Here is an 11,913-nt window from a genome sequence, read left to right on the forward strand (position 1 = left end):
ATTAGAAATTTTAATTCCTTTTTTTAAGAAAAATTCCCAATAAATTATTAAGGACGCTATTTTAGAACTCTTATTTTAATGAATAAATTATTTAATGCATAATTAATTGATAGGATACTGTAATGATGACAAGTGGAAAACTGGAAATCCTCTTGCAAACAGAGGAACCGGTGAATAAATATTGAAAAATGAAAAATCACGATTTGAAAATTGCGATTTTCTCCGTCCTCTGAAATCTGAATGGAGCTGTCTGCACCTCCATGTCTTCCAAAATGCCCATCATCCCTGCTTCTCAAATCTAGGGTTAGGTTTTTTCAGAGGACGCTGAATCCAACACCCCTACATTCCAAAGCTTCAATCTTTTCAGTGAATCACCGCAGTCTCACCCGAATGGACCCTCTCATAAACGTCTCTTGTGCTGCTTTGGTGAGAGACAACAACTCTCCAGCTACATCAGCTTTGCCAGTTGACTCAGGTCAACGCAAAACCTCAAGCTTTCTTCCTTTTACCTTTTTCTCTCCTCAAATGGTGGCTTTCCAATGAGTTTGAATGTCTTAATTCATCATTTTCAGGTGCTAGAACAGGTGAGGTGAAAAGGGTCACTAAGGAGACTAATGTCTCAGTCAAAATAAACCTGGATGGTTGTGGAGTTGCTGATAGTAGTACTGGAATTCCCTTCCTTGATCATATGCTAGATGTCAGTAATTTCAATTTATGTTTGCTTCTTTGGTAGAATGTTATTTGAAGTTTCAGTTACTGCTCAAGCACACTTCCTGTTAGCCCACAGCTTCAGAACTGTTGATAAAGATTTGTTCTAAATTTCATAATTGATTTTGTCCATAAAAAGTTTGCTTCCTTCTAACTTGGAAATAAAAATCATGGCTGCTAAAAATGAGTCACATGAACTAAACATGGTTATGACTTGTGCTTTTTCAGCAACTTGCTTCACATGGGTTGTTCGACGTTCATGTCAAGGCTACAGGTGACACACATATTGATGATCATCACACAAATGAAGATGTTGCTCTTGCTATTGGAACGGTACTGCAAACACCAGCTATATGAACTGTGTTTTCATTTTTTTTGGTCTGTTCCTAGAAACTGTAACATGCTTCATTATATGATATTTGGCAACAGTATATATGTTAGTTCTCAGTTTCTTACCTTATAATAGTTAGATTTATAATTATGCACTTTTTTAAAAAAAAAATGATATTTGCATTTAACTATTATGTTTAATCTAAGTGTTGTCTATTACTCCATCTTCAGGCTTTGCTACAGGCTCTTGGCGATAGAAAGGGTATTAATCGGTTTGGTGACTTCTCTGCTCCACTTGATGAAGCATTAATACACGTTTCACTGGTAATTCGCACACCAATTGCAGAAATGATCATTAGGCATTAGTCAAAGTTTAAATTTAAACGGTGTGAATAGGATTTCATTATAGAACACATTGATGTTAATCCATGTATCAATCCCATATAGTGGAACAATGCTTAGTTGTTTCTTATTATTAGGGGAGAAGGTGTGATGTTTTCCTTGCTTAGGCATATGATAATTGGAGTAGGTTTGGTATTACATTTGCAAATTCAACAATCCGATATTATCATGCTGATTAATGTACATAAAAATAATTTGGGACTATTGAAGTGTGTGAATTATGTTCCCATTTGTTGTAAGCTTATTTTTCTCAAATAAATTTTGCTTGTTCTTAATACTTACATCCTTCTTCCTAACCTTGTCCAGGATTTATCTGGCCGGCCACATTTAAGTTATAATTTGGATATCCCTACCCAGAGGGTTGGGACATATGATGCTCAGGTAGTGCACTTTCATTTGATTATTTCATCATTGAGCTTAGAATTTTATTGAATAAGCTTTAGACTGTTGAGCCCCTAATTTTTCCAGCATAGATTTATTTTAATGTGACACTCTATTGTATTTTCTGTTGGCTATACTTTTCCCTTTATTTCTATTCTTCATTGATGAGTACTCTTGGTATCCTGTATGTAGTTGGTGGAGCATTTCTTCCAGTCCCTGGTGAATACTTCTGGCATGACACTCCACATTCGGCAGGTATTGAGACATCGGCTCTTGGTCGTTTTAATCAGCTATAGAAATTGCATTTGGAAGTATAGTTCTGCATATCGTCACAGAAGTATAATTATTATAGATGTTGTACTAGGTGGCTAGGCCTCTCAATTAGTCCTTAGCTACATGGGTTAGAAAATATAGGTTCTTTTTGCCTCATGGCTCTTTCTATGGTCTTCATTTGTTGAGTACATTTTCAAACTTCAAATTTCTCTGGTTTTATTCTTTTTCTAGTCGGTGTTCTTTTATTACAAATCTAACAACCTGTTAACAGAATACATATGTATTCCTCTGTGAACAGCTTGCCGGAAAAAACTCCCATCATATTATTGAGGCAACCTTCAAAGCTTTTGCTAGGGCTCTTCGACAAGCAACAGAGTACGATCCACGTCGCCGTGGAACAATACCAAGGTCTGATATCTTTGGACCTGATTTTATTCTACTATGAATATCTTATTTATCCACTATATAACTCTGCTGGAATTTAGAAATCGTTCACATTTTTTTGCCTCGTCCTTTCATAAAACAATCATACTCCTCTAAAGCGAGAAAGTTGGTAAAGTAGTAAGGGTCTAATTAAAAATATGTTCTCAGTTCTCCGATCAATCGTACAGTTTATGTTTTATATCTGAATGAGATTATATCAAATTTACTTGTTAAATATGTTCATTATGCCTCCTCTTTATATATGCAGTTCAAAAGGAGTTTTGTCAAGAAGTTAATTGGATTGAGCTCCTACTATCTATATAAGCGGACTTCCATAGTTCTTCACACACTTTCATCCAAAATGAAGGTGCTTAGAATAGATGTCAAAGATGATAAGCGCCAGTGCTGTGTGCCTGTATTTGTCATAAAAGTTACTGGCCTCTGTAAAACCATATTGTAGCATCCATTTACTCTTGGAGATAGAAATAAAAATCTTCTTGTATTGCTTTTCTTAACTAGTGCGTGCAGCATACTCCTTTGTCTGTCATTTTGTATCCATTTAAAAACCTTTTGATTTGAATCTAAGAAATCAAGCATGTCGTGCCAAAGACAAGGTCTAGGCATAAGGGAAAAAAAAAGGGACATGAAATTGATTCTATTTTTTCCCCCGAGATATCTAAACAACACCTCTCATAAAGGTATAAAATTAAATTGACAATTTACATGCAGATTGTAATTATCTTTATGTAAAATTGATAGTTAAGAATGTTAGATGATTTTTTTATGTTTGGCTATATTATCATCTAACGATTCTCAAAGTAAATACTATATATCATAAGATGTTGTGGCTTGAAACGGTGTGATTTGTCTACAAAAATTCCTCAGCAATATTTAGGTAGTCCAATATCTCAGACTTAACCTCCTTCGGCAATGGTGCAGATGGCCCTGCCTTTGAGTAAAAATTCGCCAAAGATCTAATTGCCTTCTCCAGCATAACGTATGATTCCTGCAAGCAATAAACCCAAAACATGATGATATATTTGATAACAAGCAGTAATAGAATAACATGTAATTTGGGATGCATGATCTTATTAACGAAGGATCTACTTTTATACAAGACATGTAATAAAATGTACTTAGAGTTGAAAGAAAGTATATACTTCTTGAACAACAGTCTGCTTCCCCCTCCAACTCCCCAAATACTCTCTAATTGACTCTTTTGCTGAGTCTGCAGTTCTTCTAAATTTGGCAATGTCATCAGGTGGTTCATTCAAAGATTCACGCAGTGTTTTCACAACCTCTCTTGCTGACTTTAAGTAAGCCTTTGGCAACACCTTCCCTTTCTTTGTTTTCTCATTAGGATCAAACAATGATGTGATGTCCCCAACAATCCCTTTGTTATCATCATCCTCTTTGTCAGATGATTTCTCTTCTGCCCACCCCATTGATGGAGATAAACCATAACAACACGCCGTGGTAACCAATGAAGCGCCAGCACCGACTATAAGCTGCCTGCGACTCGACAAAGGTTCCGAAGGAGGCAGTGCAATATTAGACCTGGATTGCACTTTATCTGTTATATTGTAGAAGCTGTCAATAAATGAATGACCTATTGCTAAGGCCTAAGTGCAATTATGTTGTTGAGTTTTTAGCACACACATACCCTCAAAATCAAATGTTTTGATCGCTTGAGCTGGTTTGAAACTTGTAATGGAACACATGGTTGCTGCAAGGATAATTGCCATCCTTCTTTGTAAATAAATCTCAGAAATGTTAAGCTACATCCACCGAATACACAAGGCTGCAATGGTATCTTACAATCTTGCTAGCGAAGCATAGCATTTCACCTTGGTTGAGTCATGACAATGAAATTCATAAGTTTCATCCACTTTGTACTACACTAAATGATTGATAATCATGTATTTTAAGACATTAAGTAGAACTTATAATGCTGAAAAAATGAAAACATTAGAGAGGAACTGAAAACAGAAGCCCATCTGAATTGACAGCAAAAAATTGAAAGGGAGAATGAAGCCTACAACTTTGGATTTGGAAGAAACGAGAATGTCTTACCCAAAATCTCTCTGCCTCAACTTCATTGGTTTGCACTAACCATAACAGATGGCTTATCCAAAGCGACAAGGTCAAAATGGTCATTACATCATATGTTTCCAATTTTACAAAATGTACCCAAACCTTTTCTTAATAACAAATTTTACCTTTTTACTTTTCGGTTTTCACCACTCACCATTGTTTCCTTCTTCCTTTAAATACAGAGACTCAGAAAAGTTGATGCAAAAATCCTAACTTCAACGGCAAAAACTTGGCTTGCAGCTGCTATTGGCAACAAAGACTAGTGTCGATAGCGACAGCCGGATAGGGATGGCCGGCGGTAACCACCCCAAGCCTCCGCCCTCCTCCTCCTCCCACCGCAAATCCCGTTGGGAATCCAACGCCAACAATCTTAAATCTCCGGCGGATCCCCAACCAAATAACGATCCCAAGAATACCAAACCCTCCCCTAAAACCAAACCAAGCAACCCTAACCCTAACCATAATCATAATCCTAGCCCTAACAAACGCCCTTCCTCTGATCACCCACTCCTAATCTCTTTCCCGGAGCCTCCCGCCCTCCCTCCGCCCCCTCCCCCGGCCTACGGATTCCACATGCTGGAGCGCCGTACCATCGTCCTTGCCGACGGCAGCGTCCGATCCTACTTCGCCCTCCCACCCGATTACCACCACCTCCCTCCAGCTCGGCCCCCCATTGACCTCCCTTCCGCCGGCGGAGCTCCATTTGATAACCGGTTCCCTAGCCCGTCCTCTCGATTCGACCGCCCTAGGCACCCTGATTACCGGAACCTGCCCCCGGAAGCTTCCGGGAAGAGGAAGTTTGGTGACGAGGATGGTGGCGGCGGACGGGACGAGCTCGCCAAGCAAAGGGAGCAGCTCTTGCGGAACGCGAATCTCAATAATGGGTTTTCTGCTGCTGGTCCCAGTGAATTGAGGCCTAATAAGCAGATAAGGGTTGATGGGGTTGTTGCTGGTGGTGGTGGTTTGGGTGTGAAGCACCACCAGCAGGTTGGTCAGGAAAATTTGAAGAAGGCGTTTCTTCATTTCGTTAGGTTGATTAACGAGAACCCCAGCCAGAAGAAGTCTTACTTGGAAGATGGAAAGCAAGGGCGAATTCAGTGCATTGCTTGTGGCAGGTTTCGTAGAAAGGATTTAGCTGAGATTTTGCTTGTTACTTTTATACTTTTATGCTTGCAATTTGTTTATAGCATTAAAAGCAAATTAAGATAGCATCAAGGCCAAAGACTCTGATGCTAGGATGCAAAAAGTATGTTAAATGTCTTTTTCTTTTTCAATAATCTTTTTAGCATGCTTAGCAAGTTAGAAAATTGATCAGCATATGGGTTGTTTTGGTAGATTATATTACCAAGGCTCCAATGGTATGCCTTGCCTGAAGTAGAAAGGCATGCCTTTAAGCTAGCAAGAGATTCTGACCCCTTCTGATGCCTCACCTCTATGTCTTAAGCCAACTTTGACTACCCTTTTAGCTTAGGCATAGGAGAAAACAAAGGAAGTATTGATTTTTTGGGATGTCATTAGTTCTAAGTTCTAACTTCTTAAGAAATGAATCACCTTTAGTTGTAGAAAAAGCAGCTTTGCTTGCTCTGTAACATTTTTCAGCTCAGTCCGCTTAGCTATGTAGTGGGATTTAATTGCCTTTCTTCAGGTTAACAGCATTTCAGTTTTGTTGTTTAATCTTTATAGGGAGTTATTTCCATAAGTAAGCAGTAGCATCCATGTTGAACTAGAGCTTATATTTTTCTGCTGTTGCTATAGCCTCTGCATTAAAAATATTGGGTTTTGTCAGGCAAGCAGTGTTTGCAAACCTTACTTAGTTCATATGTAGTTAGTTGATGATTCTGTAGGATTAATGGATCGAAGAACTCGATTCTTTCAAGAGATATACTATTAATGTTATGGTTGCTGTCTGTCTGTAGTTTATATGGCACACTGATGATTTTAATGTAATTTAATGCTTTTGGTGACTGGCTATCTTTTGCTAGAGTCGTCATTCATTGGAGCTCTTTTGTGTTCTGCCATGGCTAGAGTTTTCTAACCTGGCCTTGCAAAACTTTTTGAGGAGTTGTTTTGCATTGGATCTCTTATTCAATGCCTATTAGCCATGGTTGCAGCCCTTTATTGCTTCTAATATAACAATGCTGCTATGTTCACCTTTTCTTTTTTCTTCTAATGTTGTACTTTTTCCTTGATTTATAAATTTGCTGACCCTGCCATCAATTTCTAACCTATAGAAGTAGTGTAGCCTTCCTTGTTCAATGTAGTTGGTGTCATTATGTTACTTCTGCATTGGTTACTAGCTCTTGTGACTATCTCAGATGAGGGTTATGGAGCTGCTCACCTTTTATTTGTTTCAAAATCGATAATTGATCTGCATATTTGAAGTCCCTTTTAGACTCTGTTCCGTGCGAAGCTTACCTCCCTCCTGTTAATGGGCTTAAGCACATTACTTCTCTATTGTTGTGTTTTGTGAATACCTCTGAATTGTGGATAATTTGTTACAGATTAGAACCCTCATTCGGTATCCTTAAAGTGAGAGCTTCATTAGAGTATGAATGTCCGTATAATCATCTACAATAAAATACTTATTATTTTTGTATACATACTATGCCTTTGCAACTCATGATTTGGGAAGGACAATGGATGCCATAAAATGTTTTCAATTTTGTAATTATACAATTTTGAGGTCTTCTGTGTTTTGGGCTATATATCCTTGACAAACGAAATTTAGGTACCTATAATAGTTCATTACTTGACCATGTTATGATACCGAATTGCGGAGATTTCACCACAATTGTTTTGGTTGCATGATGCCCTAATGTAACTTAGGACGTAGATTCTCTGTTTGCTTAGCACAACTAGATCTTTGTTAGCTGTAAATTTTAGGTGTTCAATGGTTCTATATTAGTTTTCCTTTTGTAACTTACAGGTTATGGTATGAAACCTGAAATATATTCTTCAATGCCCTTGATATGACAACTTTCAGGTCAGCTAAAGATTTTCCAGATACTCATGCTCTCATTATGCACACTTACAACTCAGATACTGCTGATTTGCGTGTTGATCATTTGGGGTTACACAAAGCTCTGTGTGTCTTAATGGGTTGGAACTACTCAAAGCCTCCTGATAACTCAAAAGCATATCAGTTTCTTTCTGCTGATGAAGCAGCAGCAAATCAGGATGATCTGATCATGTGGCCGCCACTGGTGATTATTCATAACACAAATACTGGAAAAAATAAAGAAGGACGTATGGAGGGTTTGGGAAACAAAACAATGGACAATATAATTAGAGGTAGATTGTTCCCCTCCATTCTTTTTTTATCTTCTCTTATAATTTCTCTCTTAAAAAGCCTGAGTAGTTCAGATAAATCTGCCTTGCATGCATGCATGCTCACTTATAGCAGTTTCTGCCAGAAATCCTCCGTGATCTTCCCCAATATGACTTGGTTAGCCAGATCTTTATTAAAAGACTCTTATGGCATTATCTCATTATAGACTAACGAGATAAGAGATCAGTTTGATTTGGTAGTTGCTTTAAGTTGAAATTAGGCCAACTTTGAGAAAGTTGAAGTTATGAACCACTTAAACCATCTTTGACACAAAAGAGAGTAGAGTTACATCTAGCTTTTGAAATGGTTGCCAATCAGCGTCTTCAGAGGGCTAAGATTTACTTTTTGTTTATCTATGCCCCCTTGTTGCTTGGACTATATTCTTAAACTGTCTTATTTGCTTGTTTGTTGCATTATGTAGCTGGTAAGCCAATATTGGCTTTGTATATCTGTCCATTTCAATATTTGATAGGAAGTCCGGTGTAGCTGGAATTCTGTGCACATAACCACCTTTCCCATCTAGTGGTATAAAGCCTGGTGGTGATTGTTATGACTCTGGTGTAATTACTTGTTATGGTTGCTTTATCACTTGACTAGTATAGTTGTTTTAATATTTTCTGCTTTTCACTTTATATTTTTTTGTTTTAGTCATGCATGCAGCTTCCAGATTATGAGGAATTGCGAGTCCAAAATAGTTTCTGTTCTTTTAAGAGTTCTTGGAGTTATTTCTCCAAGCTTATTTCTTTCATTTTATTACTATTTGTTCACTTTGGATGGAGTTGACCTGTATTATACGTTTTGCGTTCTTGCTCTGGTTTTGTTGTTGAGGTAACCAATTTGTTCTTATGCAAGGATGGATCATTTTGTTTGAGCTTTCATTAATACTCTTTTATGTCCGATTTATTCTTATGAAAGGCTGGTTCATTTTGTTTGACCTTTCATCAATTCTCTTTCATTGTGCTACTCATCTGCATTCACGGTTACAAGTCAAGGGACTGATTTAGGTTTAGAATACAATAATGTAAATCAGCTTTTTTGAAGCTGTTTATATTCTCCGATTTTCGTTTATTACTTCTTTGAACTACTCTGTAGGAGTTGATCTTGGTTTTGCAAGTTTCAATGTCTTCTTGACATGCTTCATCCTTTAATTATATGCTCTTACAGTCTCAATGACTGAAGCATAATTTACACAAACACTAACTTGTGACCTCTAGCAGTATTTGTGTACTGGCTTTTATAATTTTGAAGTTTCATTCTACTTTACCCCTTATTTACTTTGATAAGAATTTGGAAAATTTGACATATATGATGATTTGTTCATACATTTCACTTTTAGTAGAGTAGATGGATTGTAGTCGATAGAATCATTTTCGTACATTAGGTAATAGCCCAATTTCTCTGTAATTAATCAAAATACTAACTTTATGGGGGTTGTAGTCAGAAATGTTGATTTTGCACTGATAGGATGAATGCATCTCAATAGAATGATAGTCCTTTTATTGGGCACTTTGACAGTAGTCCTTGCTCTGTTAGAAATTTAGGATTAAGCTCCTCGATAAGATCAATCTTGAAATGAGAGATGTAGAAGCAATACGACTATGCCAGTCCTCCAGACTGGATTTGATTTGTTCATTTGATGATGAAGAATGGTACAATTGTGTAAGCCTTTTTGTGAAATGTTCACATAGATTTCCAGAATAGCAGTGTCCACTTGTGTCATCTGCAATTTGCTGCCATTGAATTTTAAGCAGATGACTTCTGGCATCAGTGGCATGTGGCCAAATCTGATGTAAACTTTGTAGAAAGTGTGGCTTTTACAATAGATATGGATGATGGAAAAAAAAATGGAGTGATATATAATAATTGAAGGAACTACCTGATCCCTTATTTGGATTATAGATGATCGTCAATAAATTAAAAGTGGACAGACATTTTGATGACGTTGATATTACATCCAACTAAGTTGGTGAACACTGACGATAATGTGGTAGTATTTAATACATTATTCTTGTTGATTCATAGCATTGAGGCTATATATTTTGTGAATTTTATATCTATTCAATATTATACTCTTGCGTTGATTTTAATTAATGGCAAGAAGGAAGTGATCTGAATTATAGGCTTTCTGACCTGTTTTTTTTTTTTTTTTAATTGTTGTGATTGTCGTGAATCCTAATAATGCAAGTAGAGCAGGTATTGTTTTGCTCATTCTTGGATTCAGCCTGACCTGACTGTATTAAATTAATTTTCTCCTCTTTGATGAGTGAAATGGGAATTTTGTCTTTTGCATATTTGTTTTCTCCCTCTTGGGGGATTGTTGATTTCTTATTTAGTTATTCCCTTTATTAAATCCCCTTATCACGGGATCTGGGATCTGTTAAACCCTTTACATACCAGTAGGCAGTAGCTTTTGAGTTCAGCTGATTTTAGTGACTGACACTAATTTTATCGTAGTGCTTACCTGGTATTATTTAGTTGTTTTGAGTAGCATGCGAGTTAATTCGTTTATACCTGTTTACAGTCCTATGTTTTAGTCATACTATATATCTTGATATTTGTCCTAATGGGGACACTGGTGGATGGAAATTTGTTGAAGGTAGAAAAAAATCTGCATTTTCCTTGTAAGTTGTAGTACATTCTCTTTATCATCTAGTCATAGCATGATTTAGTATCTCCCACAGTTTTCCTCCTTTACTCCTTTTGCTTCCCTCGTTTATTCCTTCCATCAGTGTCTCTCCGATAGTTTTCCTAACAGACCATTATGCTGGGCTAAAGTCTACTCAATGATGCAAGTTGCTTGGAATAGCAACATTTTTTGGCCATTGCTGTTGTCATTCTTTCAACTTTCGGTTTGATATAACCGCCAATAACTTATTCTTAGGAAAAGCTAGCTGAATCATTGGGTTGTGGGAATCATCCAGTCAAATATTTGATAGTGAACTTTTGACAATATATATCTTCCATCTGATATTCATGCATAATTTTCCAGAGCTTGGATGTGTGAGTGGCAAATCAAAGTCATTATACGGAAGAGATGGTCATTTGGGCATAACACTGGTTAAATTTACTGGGGATCAATCAGGCCTTAAGGGGGCCACGCAGCTTGCAGAACACTTTGAGAAGGAAAAGCATGGGCGCAAAGATTGGGCCCGTGTACAGCCTGTCATAACATTTGGGAAGGAGGATGAGAACAATCCAAACCTTGTAAAGGTGGATGAGAAAAAAGGAGATAAAAGGAGGGTGTTGTATGGCTATCTAGGAACTGCTTTTGATCTTGACAAAGTTGATTTTGACACAAGGAAGAAGGCAGTCATAGAGAGCAGGAGAGAATACAAACAATCCGTGTAGTTTCTATGAATTATACATGGAATAGCAGTGCACTTGAATGAAAGAATTGTGGCTTCTTCTGGAAAAAAGTCTTTCCAGTTGAATGATAATTAGTCCTGATTCTTGAAGATGATAAATGCTGAATGTTATGTTATGTTGTATTGATCGTTTTCCAAGGCTGCAATAGGATGCCAAGTTGCCATCATTTTTTATTTAGTTCCCGGTGGTATATTCTTAATACTATTGAAGCATTAGGAAGATGTGTTTGCCTTTTCACCATTTGACACCGTGGAATGCACTCAATTTTAAGTCAAATGTTCGGAATTTTTAGACTTAGTATTGTCCTATCTTTTCCCCATGTTGGACGGGAACTGTTTGCTTTCGTTTTTGTTACCCATTTTGGTCATAATGTCATGGAAATTATTAGCTATGATTTCCCAGCCAATTTCTAGTTGATTTGCTTGCATGAATCCCTCTAATCACCTTAACCCTAGTTGATTTATAATTTAATTTTAATTTTTCCTTTTACTTCAAATTCTTGGAGGTGGCATTGGGAGTATACACTGGTGATGATGAATTGATGATGATGATGAATGATCCTTGTAGTCTAGTTTTGCATTTTAAGCTTTCCCTAGATGAATCCAATG

At 37.1% G+C, this 11,913-nt stretch overlaps 3 protein-coding genes across 6 annotated transcripts; 2 read left to right on the forward strand and 1 right to left on the reverse strand.

Annotated features, from left to right (window-relative positions):
* Positions 90–3,064, forward strand: LOC107617566 (imidazoleglycerol-phosphate dehydratase). Of its 2 annotated transcripts, none has more exons than XM_021111225.1 (8): positions 90–475; positions 573–697; positions 937–1,041; positions 1,270–1,362; positions 1,747–1,821; positions 2,014–2,076; positions 2,366–2,502; positions 2,786–3,064. In XM_021111225.1, exons 1-8 carry the CDS (start codon positions 241–243, stop codon positions 2,811–2,813), a joined length of 861 nt encoding a protein of 286 aa, XP_020966884.1. In that variant the 5' UTR covers positions 90–240; the 3' UTR covers positions 2,814–3,064. The 2 variants fall into 2 exon arrangements, with proteins under 2 accessions (XP_020966884.1, XP_016174832.1); XM_016319346.2 differs by having other exon boundaries at positions 2,393–2,502.
* Positions 3,191–4,714, reverse strand: LOC107617567 (photosystem II D1 precursor processing protein PSB27-H2, chloroplastic). 3 transcript variants are annotated; one of them, XM_016319347.2, is made up of 4 exons: positions 4,591–4,714; positions 4,181–4,364; positions 3,678–4,090; positions 3,191–3,523 (listed from the first exon to the last, which is right to left on the reverse strand). In XM_016319347.2, the coding sequence occupies exons 2-4, from the start codon at positions 4,260–4,262 to the stop codon at positions 3,386–3,388; spliced, it is 633 nt and encodes a 210-aa protein (XP_016174833.1). In that variant the 5' UTR covers positions 4,263–4,364; positions 4,591–4,714; the 3' UTR covers positions 3,191–3,385. The 3 variants fall into 3 exon arrangements, with proteins under 3 accessions (XP_016174833.1, XP_016174834.1, XP_020966885.1); XM_016319348.2 differs by lacking the exon at positions 4,591–4,714 and having other exon boundaries at positions 4,181–4,566; XM_021111226.1 differs by lacking the exon at positions 4,591–4,714 and having other exon boundaries at positions 3,678–4,074; positions 4,181–4,319.
* LOC107617565 lies at positions 4,795–11,711 on the forward strand. Its single transcript, XM_016319345.2, has 3 exons — positions 4,795–5,726; positions 7,595–7,902; positions 10,929–11,711. The coding sequence occupies exons 1-3, from the start codon at positions 4,900–4,902 to the stop codon at positions 11,285–11,287; spliced, it is 1,494 nt and encodes a 497-aa protein (XP_016174831.1). The 5' UTR covers positions 4,795–4,899; the 3' UTR covers positions 11,288–11,711.

Source organism: Arachis ipaensis, chromosome B09 (assembly GCF_000816755.2).
Source record: "Arachis ipaensis cultivar K30076 chromosome B09, Araip1.1, whole genome shotgun sequence".
NCBI lineage: Eukaryota > Viridiplantae > Streptophyta > Magnoliopsida > Fabales > Fabaceae > Arachis > Arachis ipaensis.

Bases quoted from the DNA above. Each gene is read 5' to 3' on its own strand.
- LOC107617566 (XM_021111225.1), top strand. From the start codon at position 241: ATGGAGCTGTCTGCACCTCCATGTCTTCCAAAATGCCCATCATCCCTG. The intron at 476-572 runs GTCAACGCAAAA...CATCATTTTCAG, and splicing joins AGCTTTGCCAGTTGACTCAG to GTGCTAGAACAGGTGAGGTG. The intron at 1,042-1,269 runs GTACTGCAAACA...CTCCATCTTCAG, and splicing joins TTGCTCTTGCTATTGGAACG to GCTTTGCTACAGGCTCTTGG.
- LOC107617567 (XM_016319347.2), bottom strand. From the start codon at position 4,262: ATGGCAATTATCCTTGCAGCAACCATGTGTTCCATTACAAGTTTCAAA. The intron at 4,091-4,180 runs GTATGTGTGTGC...ACAATATAACAG, and splicing joins CAAAACATTTGATTTTGAGG to ATAAAGTGCAATCCAGGTCT. The intron at 3,524-3,677 runs GTATATACTTTC...TATTGCTTGCAG, and splicing joins AGCAGACTGTTGTTCAAGAA to GAATCATACGTTATGCTGGA.
- LOC107617565 (XM_016319345.2), top strand. From the start codon at position 4,900: ATGGCCGGCGGTAACCACCCCAAGCCTCCGCCCTCCTCCTCCTCCCAC. The intron at 5,727-7,594 runs GTTTCGTAGAAA...GACAACTTTCAG, and splicing joins CAGTGCATTGCTTGTGGCAG to GTCAGCTAAAGATTTTCCAG. The intron at 7,903-10,928 runs GTAGATTGTTCC...ATAATTTTCCAG, and splicing joins AATGGACAATATAATTAGAG to AGCTTGGATGTGTGAGTGGC.